A 26,324-nucleotide genomic window follows, 5' to 3' on the forward strand; every position below is an offset into this window, starting at 1 on the left:
GGCCCTGTGCCTCCGCACGCTACTGTTTCCTGTGTGTCAGAGGGGGACGCAGTGTGGACGCAGTGTGGAGACGGCCCCTGCAAATGGGAAGACGTGGGCGTGCATCACATGCTTAGTGCAACAGCGTAGGTACTCAGGAGATGGCATCTGTTATTGCTTGGGCACCAAGCGGTTTCTCTCAGGCTCATGTGCTGGTTCAGACGTGGAGGAGATCACCCTCCCCTGCCTCTCCCCCCTCCTCGCTCCCCCCCTACCCCCACGTCGATCCTCAGCAGTGCCACCCAAGATCTTCCAAAGCTATCTGACGTGTGTCCACGGGTGCCCCCGGGCTCTCCTCATTCAGCTGGGCACTCTTCCCCCAGAGAATTTTCCAGAGCCTGCCAATAGCTCAGCATGTGGTGAGGCTTGACGAAATGGCAGGCCACGATCTTCTTAAAACGACACGTGGAAAAGCGTAACCCGTTCGGGAAGAAGGTCTGCTCGGAGTGAAGTTCCTCCAGCCTGATTTGCAGTTTGGCGAGGCAGAGCCCCACGAAGACATCTTCCAGCTTAATGAACGGGACGCTCTCCGAGACGTTGTACACCTGACCCGCGACATCGCTGGAGAACACGTAGCCAGTGCCCGAGCAGAAGGGCGGGTACTTGTCCCACGGGTATTCGTACTTACTGACAAACCACTTGTTGTGCTTGTCCCTAATGGGAAACTCGTTCAGTTTTAAGAAGCCGGTGAAAAACCGGGTGGTTCTGTTTTTCTTCAGAAGCAGCTCGGTCAGGTAGTAGACATTGACGAACATGTCGGAGTCCGTTTTCATCACAAAAGCCGCCTGAGGACAGAAGCGGTGAATCCACTCTATGCCCATCATGGTCTTCAGGGTCAAGTTGAAGTAGGCGTCCATGAAGTCCTTCTGGATAATGTCGCGATGCTGCTGGCTCTCCTGTGCCACCAGTCTCGACAGGTCCTTGTTGGCCGTGGCTCCCAGGAGGAAGAACGTTTTTATTTGCTTGCCACTCACGTTCTTTTCTTTCCCCCACGTGTTCCGGATGACCGTGCGAGCAAACAACTGTTCGTGGGAGGAGGTCACCAGCAGGACAAGGAAAGGGGGGTCCTGCCTGCAGTTGATATCTGGGAGCTGAAGGAAGCTCCCTCTTTCTTTCTTGAACACAAACGGCTCGCCTTTAAAAGGAGTCAGACTGTACATGCTAAAATACAAACAGAGGGCTCCCAGGACCACCAGCGAGACATATACCAGTCGCATCTTCACAAAAGCCATCTGAAAGGAGCAAAGTGGAGTCGTTAGACCTCAAAAGGAGGACAGCGTGCTTAGCTCTGCCCCGGGAGGCTTAGCGGGGGGAAGACAGAGACGCTGGGGTCTCGTTGCACAGGTGGAGAGCCGTGCGTCGGCAGCGAGCATGGATGCCCGACAGGGTCGTCCACTCCAGAGCGTGAGGCCGGAGCACAGCGTTCCGGGCCAGCCCGCCCTTCGCCCATGGGGCTCTCAGACTCCCCCTCTAACACACGGGATCAGATCTCCCACTGGGTCCTTCTAGCTCTGCCCGCCCGGACTCCATAACGACATCCATCCAGAGAACCTGCGAGACTGGAAACCACGTGTTCTAGGTCTCAACGTACGAACCATCTGCATTCTTCTCTGACGGAGTCAAGCATCATCCTACCACGCCCAGAAAGAAGCAAGACCAATGTTGTGATCTGCACAACTTCGCTAACCCACCCTTACCCGGGAGGCTACCTTCCAAGACCCCCAGCAGGTGCCTGACACCGAGCACAGTGCCGAACCCTCGTTCCTATAACTTGCTAATTTTTAAATCAGGCACAATAAGAGATTAACGGCAATAATGAACAATCCAACAGAGCAGTTTTAATCATACACTGTAATAAAAGTTATGTGAATGTGGTCTCTCTCTCAATATCTAACTGTGCTGTCCTCACCCTCCTTGGGATGATGGGAGGTGACAAAATGCCTGTGTGATGTGATGAGGTGAGCGAGGCAGGCGGGTGACGTTGTGCTAGGCTGCTGCTGACCTTCTGATGAGAGGTCAGAATGGGGACCATCGGCTTGAGGACAGCGGTTGACCGCGGGTGACTGACACCTCGCAACACAAAACCTCAGAGAAGGCGGGGGGGATACGTACCTTGGTTCTGTCCCTGCTAGAGGTGCTGGTTTTACTTTTTTAGGTGACTTCTTTCAATGTCCTGATTCTTTCGTCTTGTGCCCACTCATCTCTCTCATTGTCAGCAAATCCAGGACCACCCGTGTTAATGTTGTAACATTAAGAAAGGAAATCACTCACTTTCTCCTGGCTCCGACGGACCCTCTGGCTTGAAAGCTAAGCCACGGGGTAGATTCCGGGAGGCAACTTGCCAAAGAGCTGTCAGTGAGTGCCAAGGGACACTGTCAGGTTCCGGACTCACTTCGTTTGTCCAAAATGCGGATTCTCATCCTCGAGAGTCACTATGAGGAAAAGACAAAAAGAATAGCGCCATTCAAATCAGTCATGCCTCGCCAGCAGCCCCTCCCCATTATATCGGCCGTGCCAGACAGAATCACATTACCACCTACCCAGGTGACCTTGAGAAGCATTTGCCCCCCCCCCCCACTCCAGCCTCACTTTTCTTATCTGCAAAGTGGGTGCGATCAAGACAAACTCTGCCGCCTGGTTCACCTGTCGACAACAATAACAGCATGCAAATACCCAAGAAGCCTGCTGGGCCTGATGCACTAGGACAGCACCAGGAGCTCAGTAAGGGGACGCGGTGGACTCACAAGTCAGTTTGGGTCCAATTCCTCATGCTGAAAACTGACCTCCTACGTAAGAGTCTGTGGCTGAGGCTTACAGAATTTAACACAGGGAAGAAATCCATCTATTCTCAACTCAGTGCTCCTGTCTGCAAAATGTCCTTCTGCAGGGAGCAAGACAAAAAAAGCACCTGAGTGGAATGATGAAAGGATCAGGGCGCCTGGGTGGCTCAGTCGGTTGAGCATCTGACTTCAGCTCAGGTCATGATCTCGCGGTTCGTGAGTTGAGCCCCATGTCGGGCTCTGTGCTGACAGCTCAGAGCCTGGAGCCTGCTTCAAATTCCGTGTCTCCCTCTCTCTCTTCCCCTTCCCCTGCTTCTACTCTGTCTCTCTCTCAAAAATAAATAAACATTAAAATTTTTTTAAAAAAAGAAAGAAAAGGAAAGAACCCTGAATCCAACCTTCCACCGGAGGGCACCCAGCATCAATAAGGAACAGAGCCTGGAACACCACGTCTCAAGCAAAGGAAATACATATCCCCCAGGTTCTGCCCCTCACAGTCTGGCTGAGAGGAGGGAACCCTTAGCATAAAGCAGCTCCACGGACAGAGCCAAGAACAAACAACTGCTCTGCTGTGGAAGCCCCACCTTCAAAACCCACCGGGACCAGTCCGCGTGGCCCAGCTATCCAGTCAGTAACGGAACAGCACTTTATTTAGCAGATCCTGGGTCCCCGGCTCTGCTCTTTCAACCTATGAGCACTACAGACACGGACACAGAGCCTGGGAACTGGAGTAGATCAGTATTGTGCATGAATTATAGATCAAGGCAAGCCAGAAGGCGGCAGGTCCCTCCCTCCCTTCTCCGCCTCCTGCCCTCCACGGGCTCCTCTGTAGGTATCACTACAGCTCCAGGCTGGGGCAGCTGTGTTCCTCCTGGGCCGGTGTGCCCAGAGGGCCAGGGGTGTGCCCTCCTAATACTGTACAGGGCTGTGCACAGGTTAGACCCTGGGCACGTTCAAATTACAAGGGAATAAGCAAGTAACAGCACATCAAGGGCCCTAGAGTCAGCGTCTTAACAGACAGTCATGTGGAGGGTCCCTTCCCAGGCCAGGTGGGTAGAACTCCTGACCTAAGGCTACAGGGCCTGAAGACAAACGGAATGGAAATCCATCTCCAAGGGCAGGAAACCATCTGCAAAATCAAGTTTAATGGACTGGGCTGGGGCGGGAGTGGGGGCGCGGGGGGGGGGGGGGGCAGGCAGGAGAGAACCTCCTCGATCTAAAAGGAAAGGGGTGATGAATGGAACTTCAAGAGATACCATAAAAAAAAAGATACCATCAAGAGAGTTCAAAAGCAAGCCACAGAATGGGAGAACATATCTGCCATACATTGATGTGATAAAGGACTATTATCTAGACTCTGTCAAGAACTGCTATGAAACAACAAAACCACAAAAACAAACAAAAAAAAAACCCCACAATTAAAAAAAAAAATGAATTGTGAACAGGTATTTCACAAAAGAAGATATCCAAATGGCCAAAACCCAAGGAAGTACATCATTAGTCATTAGGGAAATGCAAATGAAACCACAAGTACCACAGCCACCCATGAGAATGACTAAAAGGAAATGGGCGTGTAAATTAATACAAACACTTCGGAAAGCCGTAATCGTCTGGCAGCATCTACGGCAGGGAAAGCTGGACGCCATGACCCAGCAAACAACTCCCGAGCTCAGACACAACAGAAATGGGGCATGGCCAAGAACGCACAGAACACGTTGCTGCCCGTTAGTGCCAAAACCTGTGATATCCATCTGGGTCCAAACAGGAGAGAGAAGCCACACAGTAATCCAAAGGGAAAGTTTAACATAAAGAATTGTTCCTATAACAAGGGATGTGAGTGACGAGAGATTGGCAAGAAGCAGAGATCTCTGGGGCGCCTGGGTGGCTCAGCCGGTTGGAGCATCCGACTTTGGCTCAGGTCATGATCTCCGGTTTGTGAGTTTGAGTCCCACGTCGGTCTCTGTGCTGACAGCTCAGAGCCTGGAGCCTGCTTCGGATTCTGTCTCCCTCTCTCCCTGCCCCTCCCCAACTCTCTCTCTCTCTCTCTCAAAAAATAAACATTAAAAATTTTTTAATTAAAAAAATTTAAAGAAAGAAGTAAAGAGATCTCTAAAAACACAGGAACAGCAGATATAAGGAGCAGAACTGCCCGTAGCAGAGGAGAAACCCCGAGGACAGTCCCCCAACCTGGCCCTGAGATGCAGACCTCCATGACAAGGGCACAGCCTGGCCCACTGACAGCACAGAAGTCACTGTGGGCCCAGAGTCATTTTCACGAAGTAGTCAAAAAAGAATGAACATGGAGACAAGACATAATACATTGATAAAGGCATAAACGTAAATTAAAAATTTCTTTGGGGGGCGCCTGGGTGGCGCAGTCGGTTAAGCGTCCGACTTCAGCCAGGTCACGATCTCGCGGTCCGTGAGTTCGAGCCCCGCGTCAGGCTCTGGGCTGATCGCTCAGAGCCTGAAGCCTGTTTCCGATTCTGTGTCTCCCTCTCTCTCTGCCCCTCCCCCATTCATGCTCTGTCTCTCTCTGTCCCAAAAATAAATAAACGTTGAAAAAAAAAAATTTAAAAAAAAAAATTTCTTTGGACAGCAGAATGGGCCAATCAAATGTGACACAGCCATTAAAAAATACAAACTTCTGCTATCCCCACTATGTATTAATCTGATAGACATTATGCTGAGTGAAAAGAGCCAGACATGAAAGTTATGTTCTGAATGATTCCACTGATAAGAAGCTCAAAACCAGGCAAAATATATCGGTGATGATAGAAGCCAGAATAGTCGTTACCTCTGATGGAGGGATTATTAACCAGGAGAGGGCACGAGGACCCTTCTGGAAAGCTGGTTTTATTCTTGATCTGGGTAGTGGTTTCCGTGGGTGTAGACATATGTAAAATTTCACTGAGCCATACGGGTTAAGACGTGTGTACTTTGCTGTCTGTAAGTTGTACCACCATTATTTTTTAATAATTTTAATTAAAAATAAATCTCTGAAAAGGGGAGATCTTCTATAACATAGCCCAAATTCATTTGGCCACAAATCTGATTCCCCCACCACCACCACCACCACCACCACAGGATGTTTCACGGACCAGTGTATCACAGGACAAACCTGTTTTGTGCCCAGGTCTTAATTTATAAAGAGGAATGAATGACAACCGGGACAAGTCAATGTCATTGAAAGAAAATGTTAATGTTACAGTCTTCTTAGAAACAAAAGACATGGCTTGTCATTCTGGGCCACAGGAGGGTCACAGGTTTTGGTCAGGAAGCAGGAGCAACAGACAGGTTTGAGCCTTTTGTGGTAAAGGCAATACACGCAGCAGGGTGAACAGCTTAGGACTGGCTAGTTTGAATAATTCTGGGAGCCAGCTCTGGGGATGGCCCCTAGATACCCAGCACCTGGCCGTGGGATGATTAAGGCAGAGGAATCTTATCTCCTGGGGCACAAGGGCCAGGGGGCAGAGGACGTGTGACTCTGGACAGGTTAGTTTGCATATTCAAGATCTGGTCCTGGCTGGGTCCTACCTTATCCCTAAGAATTGACTCAACCTTGGGGGGGGGGGGCAGTCCCTCCCCATCCAGAAAGCATTTTTGTTATTGTTGTTTTTAAGATGTCAAAACGTAGTAGCTTACAGAAAATTAAAAATAGAATTAATAGGACCCCAGGAAATGAAGCCTGGGGCTTGCTTTTTCTGGGAGCTCTCAAGTGTTGACGGCTGCTTTAACCTACCAGTTGCCCACACAAGGAAGACAGGCTCCTTGATCAAAGTGTGCGGTTTCTACAACATTCTACAATATTTCATTCATTGCCAGGCCAGGACCATCTCCACTTCCCATTATAAGTCAGCTTAAGATGCCAGAGAGCAGATTTTAAAAATCCCTTTTTGTTCATTTCAGGCAGCCTGCTGGGATGGAAACATCGAGGAGTTTGGAAACAGAAGATCTTGTTCACGTCTGGCTCCATCAACAGGGCGCCATAATTTGGCCCAGGACACTTCAAGGCTGCTGATCTGCATCTTCGTCTCCAACTGGGATCGTGACGTCTGCCTCACAGGGTGGCTGGAAAGCTCTGACTGCCTGGCAGTAATTATTTCCGTCCTGCGTCTTATCCCAGTGTGCCCTCTGAGACTACCGACTCATAACTCGACTCCTCTTCAAGCTCCACCTGGCCAGCAGTATTCGGCCCAGCGTGCTTCCGGTCACAGACAAGCAGGGCGCCCTGTTCACCGGGTGACCCAAAGCCAAAGGAGAGCGGACAGAGCGGTCTAGAAGGCCCTCAGAGAGCCTCGCTCCTGGCTGGCTGCTTCCAAACATATAGGATTACAAAGGAAATCAACGACGTTGGAATAAGTGCAACAAAATAGTTTTTAAAGCGCACCAGGGCAATGTGTGCGCTTCTTTATTGCAGCATCTGACGAAGGTTTCTGGCTCCAGGTCTGATAACTGCCTCAATTTTGAAGGCAGCAGGAGCCGTGCCCATATTTGGAAACGTTTACAACTACTATCACGGGATGTGAAATCACGGGTGATTTCTTTGAGAGACAGAGTCACGGGCTCTGCTGCGTGGGTCAGTGTCTGCTACGGGCTGATTTGTGTCCCCCTTGAAATTGGGGTGTTGCGAGTCCTGCCCCCCCCCCGCCAGTACCTCAGAACGTGACCTCATTTGGAGACAGGGTCTTTACCAAATCGCCATAAGGTCATCAGGGTGGGCCATCATCTAGTTATAACTCGTGTCCCTATGAAAAGGGGGTATTTGGGGGCGCCTGGGTGGGTCAATCGGTTAAGCATCCGACTTCAGCTCAGGTCATGATCTCGCGGTTCATGGGTTTGAGCCCCGCGTCGGGCTCTGTGCTGACAGCTCAGAGCCCGGAGCCTGTTTCAGGTTCTGTGTCTTCCTCTCTCTATGCCCCTCCCCTGCTGCGCTCTCTCTCAAAAATAAATAAACATTAAAAAATTAAAAGATAAAAGAAGTTGTCATCCACTGACTGCCCCCGCCCCCCACCACCGCCCTGCTCCTTGGCTACACATCCCACTTGTCTGTGCCATATTCGGAGTTGAACCCACCTCTATCCTGGGGTCTCCCCCCACGGCGATAGTTCCTGCCGCTTTATCCGCTGACCAGCTCTGGTTTTTCTTGGAGAGCGTAGAGGAGAGAAGAGAGGTCTGCCGGGATGGGGGTGGGAGGGGATGCTCCGGGGAGGCTGAGGGGCAGAGGCAGGGAATCCGGAAGGGCCTGGTGGGTTCCAGAAACAGGGCAAGTTGTACTAAAGGAAAATCTGGGTGTCAGGCTAGAGACCAGGCAGGGCAGGCTCAGGACCTTGCATTTTCTGAGGACCCCAGGGAGCCCACAGTCCTTCCCGAGGCTTCCCACCCTGATGAGTCTGGGGTCCGATGGGGCCTCTCTCTCCTACTCATAAGACAACAAAGAAGCCTCCCACTAACTTTGCACATGGCCGCTCCAATCAAACCAAGGAGGCATCTGAGGAGATACAGTGCGGGATTCATGCCAACGATCAGTTGTCTCCGAGTCGATGAATTTAGAGCTTTCAGAAGGCATTTTCAGGGATGACATTTTAGGCAACAAAATACCGCAGACTGGGCGGTACTTTGAGCAACAGACCTTTATCTCTCGCAGCTCTGGAGGCAGGAAGTCAGAGATCAGCCCGCCAGCATGGTTGGGTTCTGGGGACAGTCCTCCTCGTGGCTTGCAACAGCCGATTTCTCACTGTGTCCACACGTGGCAGAGGGGGAAGAGAGAAGGAGAGAGGGAGAGACAGAGAGGGAGGGGAAGGAAGGTGCACAGGGGCTCCCTTGGGTTCTTGGGTCTCTTCTTTACAAGGACACTAATCCCACCACCACACAAGCCCCACACGCATGACCTCATTGGAACTTCATTAGCTCCCAAAGCCCCCCCCACCCCCGCAAATGCCACCACATACATGAATTTGAGGGGCAGGGAGCACAGTTCCATCCAGAGCAAGGATCATCCTCCAGCATTTACTGAGCACCTACTACGTGAAAGGCTGTGTCACCGCGAGCAGTCCCAGGGTCTCCTGAGACTCCCTGCATCTTCCTCAATTACATGAACTTACTACCCAGAGGAAAACGTCGCCTTTCCACGCTGTCCGCTGTGCTTCCCACTGGGAAGGGCCATTTCCAGACGCTCTAGACTCATTCCCTCCTGAACATGGACAAGATGATCGTACCTGGCCTGGTGACACGAACCCAGACACTGAGAGAGATGTGAACGTGCTCGGGGGGTCTAGAGGCACCCCTGCTGCCCCCTTGCTCTGCACTCTACTCCCTGCTGAAGCTCTATTAAAAAAAAAATGTTTTGCTAGCAACTCTCAAGCCTTCAGAAACCAAAATCACAGCTCAAGGTTTTTAAAACCTGATTCCTTTACACCTCTGAAGCGTTCTTTCCCAAACAGTCCAAATAACACTGAGCAGTTGTACGGGACAGTTGTATCCACAGCGTCACAGGGAGTGACGGCAACAAATAGTGTCTGTCCACAGATTCAGGAAGGGCCAATCTACAGTGGGCTTCTTAAAGCATAAGCTCTGGGGGCGCCTGGGGGGCTCGGTTGGTTATGCGTCTAACTCCAGCCCAGGTCATGGCCTCTCCGTTCCCGAGTTCGGGCCCCGCATCGGGTTCTGTGCTGACAGCTCAGAGCCTGAAGCCTGTTTTGGATTCTGCGTCTCCTTCTCTCTCTGCCCCTCCCCAGTTCACGCTCTGTCTCTCTCTTTCTCTCTCAAAAATAAACATTTATAAATAAATAAATAAATAAATAAATAAATAAATAAATAAATAAATAATAAGTTTTGGTGGAGCCTGGGTGGCTCAGTTGGTTAAGAATCCAACACTTCCTATCAACTCAGGTCATGACCTCATGGTTCGTGGGTTCAAGTCCTGCATCAGGCTCCTTGCTGCCAGGGTAGAGCCTACTTGGAATTCTCTCTCTGTCTCTCCCTCTCTCCCTGCCCCCCGCCCTGCTTGCTCTCTCTCTTTATCTTAAATAAATAAGCATTTAAAAAAATTAAAAAATAAGCTATGGATTATTTCAGTAAGCTAAGAATTGGGGGCCCTTCTTCTGACCAAACGCCAAACAAAACCAACTGGTAAAATGCAGAAAGGGAGGGGCGCCTGGGTGGCGCAGTCGGTTAAGCGTCCGACTTCAGCCAGGTCACGATCTCGCGGTCCGTGAGTTCGAGCCCCGCGTCAGGCTCTGGGCTGATGGCTCGGAGCCTGGAGCCTGTTTCCGATTCTGTGTCTCCCTCTCTCTCTGCCCCTCCCCCGTTCATGCTCTTTGTCTCTCTCTGTCCCAAAAATAAACATTGAAAAAAAAAAATGCAGAAAGGATACAGCGCCACATCATGAATGGGTCTGCTGATTATTCTACACAGTCAACTATGTGACAAAAACCTGGAAAAATTGGAAAAGCTCTTCGGTTGCCTGGGTCTGGTGAAATACAGGCAGGAAAGTACTCTTTAATCCCACGTAAAACAGCCTGAAAACAAGTACAAGAGATTTCTCGGGGGCGGAGGGGCATCTTATCCCTGATTAGTCCACAGTCCTGTGGCCCAAAGGGTAGAGCCACAGAATCTAGGCTGCCTGGATGGCCTCAACGTGAATTCTAGAGTGATAGGAATTGAGCATACAAACCACAGAACAGGGAAGAGAAGGAAGAATAGTAATTAAAACCAGTGAATGTGATCATTCTGCAATTTGGCCTGCCCAGATTTTAATTTTTTTAAAAAAAAAAGTTCATTTATTTATTTCGAGAGAGAAAGAGAGAGAGAACAAGTGGGGAGGGGCAGAGAGAGAGGGAGAGAGAAAATCCCAAGCAGGCTCCATGCTGTCAGCACACAGCCCGACTCAGGGCTCAATCCCACGACCGTGAGATCACAACCTGAGTCGAGATCAAGAGTCAGACGCTCCACCGACTGAGCCACCCAGGCGCCCCGGGCCCAGATTTCACTTTACATGAGGTGCCCTGAACAAGAGGCAGAGGACAAAACAGGCAGCGTTCAGGTTGGCCCGTGCTGCCTGCGAGGTGTCTTCGTGGCTTGAAATTTCATTTCTGGACGAGCAGGTTCAGCCAACCTTTACGATGACGACTCAGGGCTCCTCATCAGTTAGCCCCTGCCCTGCACCATCTGTTCCGTTAACATCGGCACCTCTGCCCTCAGGCCACTCCTGTTCCCTTTCAGTCCCACAAACAGACCTGTTCTTTCCCTTCTGTGCAGACGTCCCTCCCTGCGTGCGTTCTGGGCCTCCACCTGCACCCCCACACGCTTCCGCTCAGCCAACTTAGCTCACCCCTCACCCGCCACCCCCAACTCCTCAGCAAAGCGCTGCCTTCATTTACTGCTCATGGCACCCACCGTCCGGTATTTTGTCAATTTCATTAATGGATCGTACTGTATTATTTCCTTTTTCATGTTTATTTATTTTGAGAGAGAGAGAGAGGGCGGGGGAGGGGAAGAGAGAGAGAATCCCAAGCAGGCTCCACACTGTCAGCATGAAGCCTGCTGCCGGGCTTGAACCCACAAACTGTGAGATCATGACCTCAGCCAAAACCAAGAGTCAGACGTTTGACCAACTGAGCCCCCCGGGCGCCCCCTACTTTCTTATTTTTTTGTGCAAACCTTGGACTGGCTTTCCCGCTGCTTGGTAACTCCTGCTGCTTCGTCCAGCAGAGCAAGGACCACTTTCCTTCGGTATTTTTCACTGTGGTAGCAGCTGCCAACGCACCATATTTGCCACATAGAAGCCCAAAGGAAAGCTCTGTATGAGCCAATGAGAAGATGCCCACGTCTCCAAAAGCCAAAGCTTGTTTCTTTGCAACGTGGATACACTTCCTTACTTGAAAACCCTTGCTTTGTATGGCATCTCCCTGGGATGAATTTTTTTCGCAAAATTTTCCGCTGCCTTAGGTATTTTTGCATTGTGGACATTTCATAAGACCTCAGTTATTCCCAGAAGAAACAGAACCTGGCGTACTTCAATGGAAGAAACAGCCAAACCGAGAGTTTCACCCCCTACTGCTCACCCTGAGGGGGCTGGCGGGTTACCAGAGGCAGCGTGTGGAGTGTTATGAGGGTGTTCAGACAGAACATCAAATGCTTTCGTACGGAAGGGAACAAAAAGCCATGCAGAGAAGGAAGACAGGAATTAACTCCACACATTAATTCCAGCGTTTGCCTATTGGTCCCAGGAGGTAGGCATATGGTTCAGAGAATGGAAGAGAAATTTCCTTGAGAAAATAGTGCATGTACACGGTAATCAACCACGGCTGTGCACACACAAAGGTCAAAAGCATTCATGATTTGTCCACATGGCGGAAGGGACCCTTTGAGAGGAGCTAATCCTCTGCCGAACAGCCTCCTGGCCCGAACCCCGAACACCTCACTCTCCAGGGCCCATCAAGAGCACCCTCGACGTGCTACTTTCCCCTGATGATGGAAAAACTCTCTCTTCACAGATTTGGTCACTCATGGCTACCTCTCAACCCTGACAGAAGAAGACCACAAAAGTCTACAAACGAGCAAAAAAAAGCTGAAATCCAAGTGCCAGCAGGCAGGCCCATCCTGAGGCTTCCACTGTTGATTGCAATGATGACCATGTATCTCCTGCTAGAATTAAAGCCCTTCGGACAGTGGGCTCTCGATGTCACCACGGGAGGTGTGGCAGGTGATTTCGACCTCAAGGTGACGAGCTACGTTCTTAGGCCTGTGGGTTTTTTTCCTACAGGATGATCACTTAACTTCCCTCAGCTCCTCTTACTTGCTGATTGTTCAGGAAGGAGCGCACTGAGAACACGTGACTGACTAGGAAACGAAATTTGTGTTTCTAACAGAAATAAGGCAACACGTCATGACGTCTGCTCGCTGGGCTCAAGATCACTTGGCTTGGCCTGAAGCCGATGCCTCTGCCCAGGTTCTGGACAAAACTTCGAGGCCGTGACGCCTGGACAAGAAACTCACTGATCGGGGAGGTTGAAGGGCCCCTTTTCATGATTCAGACACTGACCTACACAGTTGCCAAGACACTTCCCTCAGCCTTGCAGGCCTGTTCAACCTGCAGGTTCATTTACAAACATGAGCCATAAAGAATAAACCAATGGACACTTGAGAATTAGCAAATGTTAGAAAGACTGGGCAAACATCTTCGGAGTCTTCTTAAGAAAGCAAATTTCTACCTGACACCCTAGAAACAAATTTTACAACTGCCATTTGTATGCGAATATTGTTCTGGTCACAAATACTCTTACCTAGATCACAGTGCAAGCCTTGTAGAGACACTTCGGTCGCAGGGAAAGTGAACGTCGTTATGCCTCATAACGAGTTCAGTAGTTTAAACTGAACTTTTCCCTCACTACTGAACTTGAGAAAACCTTACCATAGTGGTGACAAGTAATGTTGAGTCACACCTACTTTTTAGGAGTCCCTTATTGCCGGGGACCAAGCGCAAGACGGCCAGTCAAGGCAAAGCCTCATGGCCCTCAGGTAGTGCACGGAGCCATCTGTCTATCTCCACTTCCCCCTCTAGGTGCATCATGGCACCCATTGCCCTACTCCCTAAAGTACTCAGCCTTCTAATAAAAGAGTCCAATAGTCACTTTCCATCGGGAATCTTCGGATCAGGAATGATGGGATATGTACCTGCTTTGCTTCATTCCCCAGAGCCCCAGGAACCTCAAGGCCTAACACAGTGGTAGGAGGTGCGCAAATATTTACTGAACAAATGATCTGAAGTGAACATCCGGGCAGAGTCTACGACCATCGCTAAGCTCCAATGCTCTGCTCTCACTCCTTCCTCTCAAGGGGCATTCACACTCACACCTCAATCCCTGTCCACACTCCGGGACCCAGGCTTCAGGTCCGGGGGGAACTGTGAATTTCTTCCTCATCGGTTCCAATGACAATAGATAATAACGAACAACGCAAATGTGTTGACTTTTCGCTTAGGATGACAATCACTGCCTGTGTGGATTTCTGCTGTAGGTCTGACTGCAAAACAAATATTCGCTCCAAAAAAGTGTTTAAGAGACCTTATCCCAACCACCTGACACCTTCTGGGAGCTCACCACTGCCTCGTCCACCAATTAGTTAATTAATCTTCGACCACAGCAACCTGCGTCCACGCCCACTGCTCATCCGAAAACACCCTGCCAAAGGTGAGCCACAGCCTGTTTGGGGTCAGGAAAGAGTTCACAGGGAGATGCGCAGAGCCTAGCCCTGGTCCCCGGTCTATCGAGAACACTGCCCATTACCAGCTTGCTCCTTGCACAGAGTTCGGGTGGTAGATGCGGACAGAGTTGAGAAATGCTGGAAAAGGCAGAGTGACTAGGGGAGCAGAGTAGGGTCGACGGGAAGATGAGAGACACCAGGGCAGGAGAAAGGGTGGCGGGGGTTAGCATACAGAGGGAGTAGCAAGAATTGAAAACTTTGCTGGGCATTATGGATGGACTCATCTTCGGTGTTCTTCCAAAGATCTCAGGAAAGGTTCAAATTGGCGTTCTGGATACCAAACTGGTGACACACACATACATATCAGAAGAGACTTTGAAAACGTCATGTCAAGACTGAGCCACAGGCCACCCTGCTTTTGTCGGCTTTATCTTCCATGACCTACTTGTGATGTCAGGGGATTCTGTCCAAGCTCTTCTCCTTGTCACCGCCACACTCCTCGGCTTCGGTGGGGTGCCCACCTGGTCCGATCTCCCTGATCCTTCTCTCTGACTCTCCTCGATTGGCTCTTCTTCCTCATCCTGCCCCTAAAATCCAGGTGTGCCCCCGATGCCCTCTTCTATTTGACACAATTATCCGCTCCCATGGCTAGACACAAAACAATCCCCGAATGCATACGCTTCCACGCTTTTTGCCTGACTCCAAATCCAAGTGCCACTGGACATCCCACCGATAATCTCAAGCTCCACTCTTTCTCTCAGACCGAAGGGCCTTGGAATCCACTCAGTGCCACAAGCACCAGACCCGTGGTCATTCCTACCATTTATTTATTTATTTATTTATTTATTTTTTAATTTTTTTTTCAGCGTTTATTTATTTTTGGGACAGAGAGAGACAGAGCATGAACGGGGGAGGGGCAGAGAGAGAGGGAGACACAGAATCAGAAACAGGCTCCAGGCTCTGAGCCATCAGCCCAGAGCCCGACGCGGGGCTCGAACTCACGGACCGCGAGATCGTGACCTGGCTGAAGTCGGACGCTTAACCGACTGCGCCACCCAGGCGCCCCACATTCCTACCTTTTAATCTCACAAACTCTAGACTTAACCACCTACGCTCTAGCCTCCATGCTGTCAGTCAGAAGAACATTCCCGAAACTACAAGTCCAATAGCATTGCTCTAACACTTAAGACTTTGCAGTGGCCACCCACCACAGGGCACCCTATCCTCCTGCCACAAGATGGCTTCAAAGTCCGTGAATGCGCCATTTTGTCTCATGCAGTCTACCTAGTGAGCTTCTTTGAATCCTTTCGCATCCAGCTCAAGCTTTGCCCCCACAGTGGTCTCTTCCCCAGTGAGGAGGCTTGACCAGTTCCCTTCTTGGCACCACAATTCTTCGTACCTACCTTTACCATGACTCCGCCAATCACAGCTATTTGTTTATACGCCTCTCCTACTTTACTGTAAGTGGTTTGGTACAGGAAATGTTTTACTCATATTTATTTAAATCTCAATGCCTCATATCACACTTTGCACATAATAGAGGCTCCTTAAACATTTAATGGGTGTGTAAATAAATATTTACTGTTATGGGTTAGGATTGTGTCTCTTCACCCCCAAATTCATATGCTGAGGTCATTCGAAACCCCCAGGACCTCAGAAGGTGACCTTGTTTGGAAATAGGATCATTGGAAATGTAATAAGATCCGGTCATGCAGAGTAGTGTGGACCCCTAATCCAATATGACTGGTGCCCCTATAAAGAGGAAATGTGACACGGGGCACCTGGGTGGCTCAGTTGGTTAAGCGTCTAACTCTTGATTTTGGCTTAAGTCATGATCTCATGGTTTGTGGCTTTAAGCCCCATGTCGGTCTCCGCACTGACAGCAAGGTTGGGATTCTCTCTCTCCCTCTCTCTCTGCCCCTCCCCATCTCATACTCTCCCTCTCAAAATAAATGAATAAACTTAAAAAAAAAAAAAAAGAGGAGGGGCGTCTGGGTGGCTCAGTCAGTTGAGCATCCGGCTTCGGTTCAGGTCATGATCTTGCAGTTCGTGGGTTTGAACCCCACCTCGGGCTCTGTGCTGACAGCTCGGAGCCTGGAGCCTGCTTCCGATTCTGTGTCTCCCTCTCTCTCTGCTCCCCCCCTCCTCAAAAATAAATAAACATTTAAAAAAAAAACTTTTTTAATTTAGAAAAGAGGAAATGCAGACCCAGACACACATACACAGAACACCACGTAAGGTGAGGGCAGAGACCGGGGTGATGCAGCCCCGGGCGAGGGAACGTCAAGGATGGCCATCAAACCACCAGAAGCTGGGGGAGAGGCCTGGAGCACATTCTTCCTCGTGGCCCTCGGAACCAACCCTCCTCGCCTTGATCTGGGACTTCGGGCCTCCAAAGGGTGGCAGCCAACTTCTCTCGGGGAAGCCCCTCGGTCTGTGGGGCCTTGTTCCGGCGGCCCTAGACGCTTCCGCGTTTACTGAGGAATAAATGATAACATGACTCAGAGCAGCCACCACCTGCGAGCACAGTGGTGTGAGACAGAATTCCGCCCACGGCCCACGCGCTCTGTCAGCGAGGGCTTCCTCCTCTCTCTGGGAAGACTTTGAAAGGGAAAGTGGTTTTTTCCACATAACTCTTCCCCACTAGATTTTTCTTTCTGTTAGGAGAAAACTCGACAGGGAGGGACAGTTCCCCAAGACAAAGGGTTACACTGAAGACTCAAGAACAGCGAGAGGGCGATTCCCATTCAGCTGTGTCCTGCCTTTCCTGTATTTCTGCCTCGTCTTCCCTCCCTGGACGGCCTTCCCTCCTCGGGCCACCTCTAGGCACTCACGGCTTTTCTGTGCACCGACGGAAACCACATTCCCTGAGATGGAAAAAGAAAGTGCTAACAGGTGACCATCATCTCTCATCAAATGCCAGTCACCCCCTCGTGTGTCACTTGAAAACCCAGCACGGACGCCAGGGATCAGTGGGAGAAGCCAGAAATGTGTGAGGAGGACATTTCACTGGCTAAGTCACCCATGCCCAAGTGGTCCTGACTGAGTCACTGCCATACGCGTGTCAGGGAGCGTGGCCAAGATTGTCACTGCCATACGCGTGTCAGGGAGTGTGGCCAAGATTGGGAGTGTGGCCCAAGATTAACAGAACCAAGACCCAGATGCCCAGGAAATCCCCGCTCCGACACCTGGCTTTCTTGTGGGATCTGGGATCTGCTTCCAGGCTCACTCACATTCCCTCCCCTCCAAATCTAGCTGAACGTACACAGCTTTCGCTAAAGATAACTCTGGCAGGAAAACCACAGATTTTAATGTAAAATGAATCACAGTGAAAATATGACATTTTTTTTAAAGTTCATTAAAATCGTTAAACATTGGTGGGCTTGTTAGAGAGCCGTCCTGTTCCACTTTTAACAACACCTCCTCATTTTGTCACTCTATCTGGCTCTGAGTGCTGGTTGTTATACAACAGGCGGGACCACTTTCCTATGAAAACCCAAACTGGCAATGTGCCCCCAAGAATTTTATTGAGAATATATATTCCATTTTAATAACAAAAAGAAACACAACGTATCAGTTGGAGAAACAAGAACTCAAATTTAGACTAAAATAAGTGAGGTATAAGCACCATTTTCAAATCCTGCTCGTGTTCATTTTAAACCAGTATTTCCACTGTTACAACCACATATACTCCTGATAGCAATGGAACTGTATACAGACTTAAGAGGAAAACAATAAGCCATCATCCTGACCATAAAGCAATAAAGGAATTAAGTTTGATCAAGATCATCCCAAATCCCAAGAAATAAAGAAAATTGACTAAGAAGTCAAAGGAGAAATCAAATGTGTAAGAACAGATTACTTATAAAACAAAACAAATGAGACCACCACAGAGCATTCCTAAGGATGTGTTCAAAGTTGCTTTCAGAGGCAAATGCATAGCCTTGAGTATTTTCATTATACAAGAAAAGAGGGGAGCCTGGGTGGCTCAGTCAGTTGAGCATACAACTCTTGATTTCAGTTCAGGTCATGATCTCTCAGTTTGTGGGATGGAGCCCCACATAAGGCTCTGTGCTGACAGCATGTAGCCTGCTTGGGATTCTCTCTCACCTCTCTCTCTCTCTCTGCCCCTGCCTTGCTCACACCCTCTCGTGTGCTCTCTTTCTCTCTCAATAAATAAATAAACAAGCAAAAAATAAACAAACTTTTTTTAAAAAGAAAAGAAAGAAATTTTTAAAAACTAAGCTCTCTCAACTAATTTAGAAAACAAACAAAAAATTACAGAAAAGAGCAGGAATAATAAAACCAAAAAGCAGGATTGGACGAATTCAAACATTAAAACAAAATATTACTGGGGCACCAAGGTGGCTCAGTCGGTCAAGCATCCAACTTTGGCTCAGGTGATGATCTCACAGCTCCAGAGTTCAAGCCCCACGTCGGGCTCTGTGCTGAAAGCTCAGAGCCTGGAGCCTGCTTCTGATTCTGTCTCCGTCTCTCTCTGCCACTCCCCAACTCTCTCTCTCTCTCAAATATAAATAAACATTAAAGAAAAAAAATTTTTTTAATAATGCAATTCATAGAAATTGGTGAAAAGGCCAAATTCTCCCAGATTTGAAGAGTCGCCAACATGGCTGTGGATGAGCCGGCGAGGGGGCGGCTGGCGAGGGGGCGGCTGGCGAGGGGGCGGCTGGCGTGCAGTGATCTGACAAGAGTCAAGTGTCCTCCAGAACATACATCCCTATAGCACAATTCTGAGATCTGTGTTACAAGAAGCCTCCCGCTAAAATGTAGAGAACCAACCTCATTAGATCTGCCCGCACAGGGTGGGACGCTGATATGGCAAGAGTGACACAATGTCTGGGATTAGACTAATGAAGAACAAAGAACAGAATCTACGAAACACGAGTCAGAAGACGGAAATTGGGAGTGGAGAGGGATCAAGTGGATACGCAGGAGGAAGACCACGTTAATGTGCCAACAGTGGCTGACACAGACACGTCCTGCACACGGGCAACCACGCCAAGTGCTTCTCATGTGATTGCTTGCAAATCCTTCCCACGCACGTTCACGGTGGGCGCCAAAGTTCTTTTTGAGGAGAACCCCGAGCGTGAAGTCACCAGCCCGGGTCCTGGCATGAGTTAAAGGACAAAGTCAGCATCGACAGCCAGGCTAAGGTGCCCCGGGGCCCACAGTCCTGCACCCACTGCTTACTCCCCCACTCGGTGTCACAGAGAAGTATCCCAGGGACCAAGGAAGCCCAAAGAAGGGAGGGCCATCATCAGTGCCAATCCCATAGAGGGCTGCGGGGAGCTAGAAGCTCTTGGACCTCCACAACGCTGCTTCCATGGAGTAACCGTGGCTAAAATCAAACAGCGGATGACACAATCCTTTAGGAAGAAAAGGAAGGCGATGGGGAAGTGGACTTAAACAAAACAGCCCAGTCAAGGAAACAACAGCTAAAAAGACAAGGGTCCAAAACACGGGCCGTAGAAAGGGGTGGGAAGGAATGGAGCCTCGCGGTTCAGCCAGAGACTAGCACAAGTAGGACAGTGATAAATGATGGCTGATGGCAGAAAAGAAATTAATGCTGCCAACATCCTTCCCGGAAGTAACGTTGATACCGGTAAGAGAGTCTTACCTGTTAACAAGTAGGGGACTCATCGACAACGACAATAACACTGATTTCAAAAATGGGCAACAGATGTGAATAGACAGTTTTCCACAGGAGAAATTCAGACAGACAACAGACTGATGAAAAGATGCTCAACATCACTCATCATCAGGGAAATGCAAATCAAAACCACCATGAGATGCCACTTCATACCCACGAGGGGGGCTCTTATAAAAATAAATTTTAAAAAATTAACAAGTGCTGACAGCTCAGAGCCTGGAGGCTGCTTCGGATTCTGTGTCTCCCTCTTGCTCTCTGCCCCTCCCCTCCCTCAAAAAATTAACAAGTGTTGGCAAGCGTGTGGAGAAATTGGAGCCCACCTTTGCGCAAGGCTGGCGGGAATGTAAAATGGTGCCGCATTCTACGAAATAGAACATGGCAATTCCTCAAAGAAGGAAACAGAATTACAATATGACCCAGTAACCCCGCTTCTGAGGATCTACCCAAAAAGCCACCCACACGTCCATTGACAGATGACTGGATAAACCAAACATGGTTTATACACACCGTGGAACAGTGTTCAGGCTTAAGAAGGAAGGACATTCTAGGGGCACCTGGGTAGCTCAGTCGGTTCAGCATCCGACCTCAGCCCAGGTCATGATCTCCTGGCTCACGAGTTCGAGCTCCGCGTCAGGCTCTGTGCTGACAGCTCGGGGCCCGGAGCCTGCTTCAGATCCTGTGTCTCCCTCTCTCTCTGCCCCTCCCCGGCTTGTGCTCTCTCTCTCTCTCTCTCTCTCTCTCAAAAATAAATAAAAACATTAAAAAATGTTTTTAAAAAGGAAAAACATTCTGACACCTGCTACAACAGGGATGGATCTCGCAGACATAATGCCGAGTGAAATCAACTAGTCATAAAAGACCAGATACTGTCTGACTCCATTTATGAGGTTCCCTAGACCAGTCAGATGAAAAGCCCGCCAGTAGTACAGGGGTTGCCAGGGGCTGGGGGCTGTGGGGAGAAGTGACTGATAATGGGCACAGGGTTTCCTTTGGGGTGATGCAAGTGTTCTGCAACTAGACAGCAGGGATGGGAGCACAACATCGTGAATGTACTGAATTTCATGGAATTGTGGCTAATGTGGCCAACATAATTTATGTATCTTTTACCACCATGATAAAAAAATTGGAAGTTCACTAAATTGTAAGCTTTGTGGATAAAACTTGTATCGATACTGCACACTAGTAAAAGTGTTAATAAAACAAGAAAAGGGAAGAAAAAAATCAAGGGTTGAAGGGAAGCCGAGATCAGAGCTAGAAGGGATGTAGAGGCTTTTCTATCGCTATAGGACAGGTTTTCCCAAACTGTGCCCACCACACACCCAGAGGACCTGCCGTGTGTCTGGGGGGGGATGCATCGGGATGGCAGACAGGTAGACTGCAAGTTGGGGAACCACTGGATTAAACACAATTAGACGAGCTTCTTCACTGCAGGACTTTGGGGAAACTTTACAAAGTTAACGTTCAGAGTAAATCTCAAAAAAGAAAATTCCTAGGCAGGGCTGCCCTAACTTTTTGGCCCTAGACCAGTTTGTGAAGAACACATCCCACGGACTAATGAAGAAAGAAAACAGACACAGAAAAAGATTGACGAGTGGGGTTGGAGCTGGGTCAACAGCACAGGTGAGGTGGGTCGGCAGGTGAGAGCCATGGGATCTACGAATCTGAGTCACCAAGAACCAACCACATGAAAAATGCCTTTCTAACCTCATCATTCGGCTTCTCTAACCATTTAAACCTCCCACACAGTGCCTGGCATGATCAACTTTCATTAGCCTGGAAAAGCTACTCCACGTTTCATCTAATGGAATAACTTATGCAAACCACTTTCCGTGTGGTGGGCCACAGGATGCTGCCCATGACTCAAGACAGAGCTTCAACAAGACAAGTGTTAATAGACTGTGCTACAAGTCAGAAAAACAGGAAACTGGAACAGGTGCCTGTCAGTCAATATTAGACACAGCGCTACCACCTAAGTCCCAAATGGGAAGCATAAGTCTGTCAGAGAGCCCGGGTGGCTCAGTCAGTTAAGTGTCCGACTCTTGATTTCGGCTCAGATCACGATCTCACGGTCTGTGAGATCGAGCCCCCACTCGGGCTCTTTGCTGACAGTGTGGAGCCTGCGTGGGATTCTCTCTCTCTCTGCCCCTCCCCAACTCACACACTCACACACATCTCTCTCTCAAAAATAAACAAACATTTTTTTAAAAAAAGAAAGCATAAATCTATCAAAGGATAACAGAAACAGTTCCTTTATGTTGCATGTAGTTTAGTTATCTTTCATACAAATTATTTTCTCTCATGGGACAGTCAGCTGGTAAACTAATTCTTAGAAAAGAAGCAAAACCAAGATTCACAGGAGAGTTAGAATGAGAAGAAAAAACTACAGTCCTAGAATGATGAATCTTGCACATTTTGGGGATGGTCACGTGATTAGTTAATAACTAGCAGAGGGGGTATCTGGACACTTTGTCCTTGAGAAAGCCAAATTAGGGTATCAAAACAATCCAATTTGGCTACTTCTGGGTCCTCCAGGAAACTCTTGAGTGTGAGCTAAGAAGCATTGGTGACAGGTTGTATCTATGGCATGTTGACCACCATCTTTCCATCTACACCCCTACCTTAGTAAGGCCAGCCCTCAACCACTGATTTTGCCTCATTCAAATTTCTCAGTTTCTTAATCCCTGTCCAATTATATAGACACCTGTTTCCCTCCAAAGATGTCAAACACCTGGGCATTGTGCCAGGCTTCGTATGAAACGGGGGCACTGAATACCCACTCTGACCTGCTCATGGGTTGAGTAACAGCACCAACTCTTACTGCTTAAATGTGTAATAGGGTATTGAGACATTTGTTTCTCTACTTTGTCCACAATGACATAAAACCGTAAGTTCAAATTGGCCAAAAGTAGACAGGCAACACTCAACTGATAGTATGACTATGGGCGTGGTCCCTGAAAGCGGTGGCCAGGGAAAAACACTTAAAACGCCTGAATTTTACCTGTGGGAAAAATTCACTGGGGAAGTGTACCTAGGGGAAAGGTGAGGAACTGACACTCACAAAAGTCTTATTTTTATTGGTCTCCCTTCCCGAGCTTGAGAAAAATCAACAGGGATGGTAAGTAGGAAGCCTCAGGGAAATGGCCCTCTAGAGTAACATGGGAGCAAAAACCTACCCCTGCCTTCCACTTTCCACAGTGAGGAAAAGCCCAACTGAAAGGAGAATTATTACCACCCCCCAAAATAACTGCCTCCAACACAGCCAGGACTTACCAGAAAGACAAAGGAGATGTAACAGACAGGTTACGAGGGTCAGCTTAATCTGGTAAGCATTCCTGAAAAAAAGAATACAGGGAATAGATGAGAAGATCTATCAGCTGAGAATTTTCCAGAATGGAACATGGGAGTTCTCAAATCAAAATTGCAGCCTAAGTGCCCAGCACAATGATTAAAAGTAAATCCACACCTCAAATTATCCTAGCGAAACTAACAAACATCGAGGGCAAGGAGAAAGTCTCAAAGGCTACCAGAGAGACAGGAATATTATCCACAAAAGCCGGAAAATGAGATGGACAGAAATTTCCCATAACTGATAATGTAAGTCAGACAATAATGCAGTGTTACCTTCAAAACACCAGAGGGAAAAAACTGCCAATCTAGAGTTTTGTAACCAGTTAAGATAACATACAGGAGTAAAGTCACATTTCCAAACACACAAATAGGAACTTTATCACCATGGAGCCTCACTAAAAGAATTATTAATGGATGCACTTCAAAAAGATCGTCAAGCTCAGGCCTCTGTCAAGGAATACAGGACACAACAATGAGCATAGAAATTGACCAAATATGTGGTTAAATTTAATTAATTTATGCCCATAAGAATAACTCATTTTTTATGTTTAATTTTTTTAATGTTTATTTATTTATTTTGAGAGAGAGCACGTGCAAGGTGGAGAGAGGCAAAGAGAGAGGGAGACACAGAATCCAAAGCAGGTTCCAGGCTCTGAGCTATCAGCACCAATCCCCATGAAGGGCTCGAACCCACAAACCACAAGTTCATGATCTGAGCTGAAGTCAGATGCCTAACTGACTGAGCCACAGGAGCCCCTAAATTTTCATGTTTAAAAAAAAACTTAAAACGAGTGGTGCCTGGGTGGCTCAATCAGCTAAGCATCCAACTTCAGTTCAGGTCATGATCTCATGGTTCGTAGGTTCGAGGCCCACATAGGGCTCTACCTGAAAGCTCAGAGCCTGGAGCCTACTTCGGATTCTGTGTCTCCCTCTCTCTGCTCCTCCCCCACTCTCTCTCTCTCTCAAAAATAAACATTAAAAAAAATTTTTTTTAATTTTTTTTTTTAACGTTTATTTATTTTTGAGACAGGGAGAGACAGAGCATGAACTGGGGAGGGGCAGAGAGAGGGAGACACAGAATCTGAAACAGGCTCCAGGCTCTGAGCTGTCAGCACAGAGCCCGACGCGGGGCTCGAACTCACGGACCGCGAGATCATGACCTGAGCCGAAGTTGGCCGCTTAACCGACTGAGCCACCCAGGAGCCCCCAAAAAAATTTTTTTAATAATGGAAATACTGTTTGTAGATTGAAAATCAGCAAGGGGAGAAAATGGGAACACAGAAAACTTTACTAATTCAACAGGAAACAAAAAATAAAGAGAACTAAAGAAAAAAACCTAGTGAAGAGAAAACACAGGAGACAATAAAATTAAGTCCAAGTACTTCAGAAACCACACTTATTATAAATAAATTAAACTCACTTATTTAAGAACAATTTATCAGATTGGCCAAAAAAATATCCATCTATATGCAGATTCAAAAGATACACCCAAAATAAAGATACAAAGACAGGTGGGGAAGACACCAGCAAGAATTGGGGTCAAGGAGATCCCTAGAGCAGCTCTGTGACACAGAAGAGAATTCAAGCCAGAAGCATCAATACAACACAGCACTTCACCATATAATTTGTAATATAGATCCTTGATAAACCTGTACACTTTCTACAACTTGGCCTCAAAATATACAACACAAAAACTGACAGTACCATAGGATAAATTATATTTTTACACATCGTCTCAGAAAACAACACAAGCAAACCAAATAATAATAATGATCTGATGGGGGCACCTGGGTGGCTCAGTCGGTTAAGCATCCGACTTCGGCTCAGGTCATGATCTCGCGGTCTGTGAGTTCGAGCCCCGCATCAGGCTCTGTGCTGACAGCTCAAAGCCTGAAGCCTGTTTCAGATTCTGTGTCTCCCTCTCTCTCTGACCCTCCCTCGTTCATGCTGTCTCTCCCTGTCTCAAAAATAAATAAACGTTAAAAAAAATTTTTTTTTTAAATAATGATCTGATGAAGAAAACTAACAAATTCCATTCTATCCATAGGGAAATAGAGAATAAACAAATCTAACAGATTCTGTTGAATGTTTTACGTATTTGATATTTTGGTTATCTGTGTCTTCCTAGCACATGGGAGGGTTTCACTTCCCAAACTATTTTTTAATGTTTTTTATTGTTTATTTATTTTGAAAGAGACAGAGCATGAGTGGGAGCGGGACAGAGAGACAGAATCCCAAGCAGGCTCAGTGGTGTCAGCACAGAGCCTGGCATGGGGCTCAATCTCACAAGCAGTGAGATCATGACCTGAACTTAAACCAAGAGTTGGACGCTGAACCCCCTGAGCCACCCAGGTGCGCCCCTCACTTCCTAAACTCTTGAAGTTAGACACAGCCATCTGGGTTTTCCCGGCCAGTGAAATCAGAGCTGAAGTGGTAAGAGACTTCACTGCACGTGCTCGATTTTCTAGCTCTCTCTTCTCTGCTTTTGCAAGTACATCTTGATAGAAACATGTCATAAGATCCAAATGGCAGAAAATGACAAATCGCTGTACGAAGGGCAGCTGCCTCGAAAAGTAGTTTGGATCAGCAACAGACTTTACCTCAGTGAAAATAAATGTCCAGCATTAAGACCTGAGATTTGGGGGCTGTTTGTTACTATGGCATAACCTGGTCTATTGGGTCTGATACAATATTGTCTGCAAATAAGAATAGCTTAGTTTCTTTTCTGGTCTTTGCATTGGCTAGAACCTCAAGTACAATGTTTAAGAAAAGCAGTGATAATGACATCCCTGTCTCGCTCTTGACTTTAGTGGGGATTCTTTTAAGTTTCACCATGAATATGATGTTTATGTCAGGCGTCTGATAAATACCTTTGGCAAATTAAGAAATTTCCCTTCTTGGGGTGCCTGGGTGGCTCAGTCGGTTGGGTGTCCGTACGACTTTGGCTTGGGTCATGATCTCTCAGTTGGTGGGTTTGAGCCCCGCATAGGGATCTGTGCTGACAGCTGGAGCCTGGAGCCCGCTTCAGATTCTGTGTCTCCCTCTCTCTCTGCCCCTCCCCCACTCGCATTCTGCCTCTGTCTCTCTCAAAAATCAACATTAAAAGAAATTTTAACATTCCCTTCTTTATTATGAATTAGTGCAGAGTTTTACTGATTCATTTATTTTTGGTTACATCTTTTGAGGTAATCATGCATTTCTTCCCTCCTTTAATTTATTGATATAGTATATTAATAAAAACCTGATATATTATTTAGGAACATTTCACTTGTGTTTAGAAG

The 26,324-nt window shown here is 48.0% G+C and overlaps 1 protein-coding gene across 3 annotated transcripts in view; it reads right to left on the reverse strand.

Moving 5' to 3' along the window:
- Positions 1-261: 261 nt before the first annotated feature.
- Positions 262-26,324, reverse strand: part of B3GALT5 (beta-1,3-galactosyltransferase 5) — a 34,611-nt gene continuing 8,548 nt past the window's right edge. The window contains exons 2-6 of one of the 3 annotated variants that reach the window (XM_023238719.2): positions 22,966-23,027; positions 8,452-8,556; positions 7,896-8,064; positions 2,311-2,471; positions 262-1,271 (exon numbers count right to left, since the gene is read on the reverse strand). In XM_023238719.2, the coding sequence (XP_023094487.1) occupies positions 336-1,271 (936 nt within the window). In that variant the 5' untranslated portion in view covers positions 2,311-2,471; positions 7,896-8,064; positions 8,452-8,556; positions 22,966-23,027 and the 3' untranslated portion in view covers positions 262-335. Of the gene's footprint in view, positions 1,272-2,151; positions 2,472-7,895; positions 8,065-8,451; positions 8,557-22,965; positions 23,028-26,324 lie in introns of all 3 variants that reach the window. The other 2 variants (XM_023238720.2, XM_023238721.2) reach the window with 2 other exon arrangements.

The sequence above is a fragment of the Felis catus genome, chromosome C2 (assembly GCF_018350175.1).
Source record: "Felis catus isolate Fca126 chromosome C2, F.catus_Fca126_mat1.0, whole genome shotgun sequence".
Classification (NCBI taxonomy): domain Eukaryota; kingdom Metazoa; phylum Chordata; class Mammalia; order Carnivora; family Felidae; genus Felis; species Felis catus.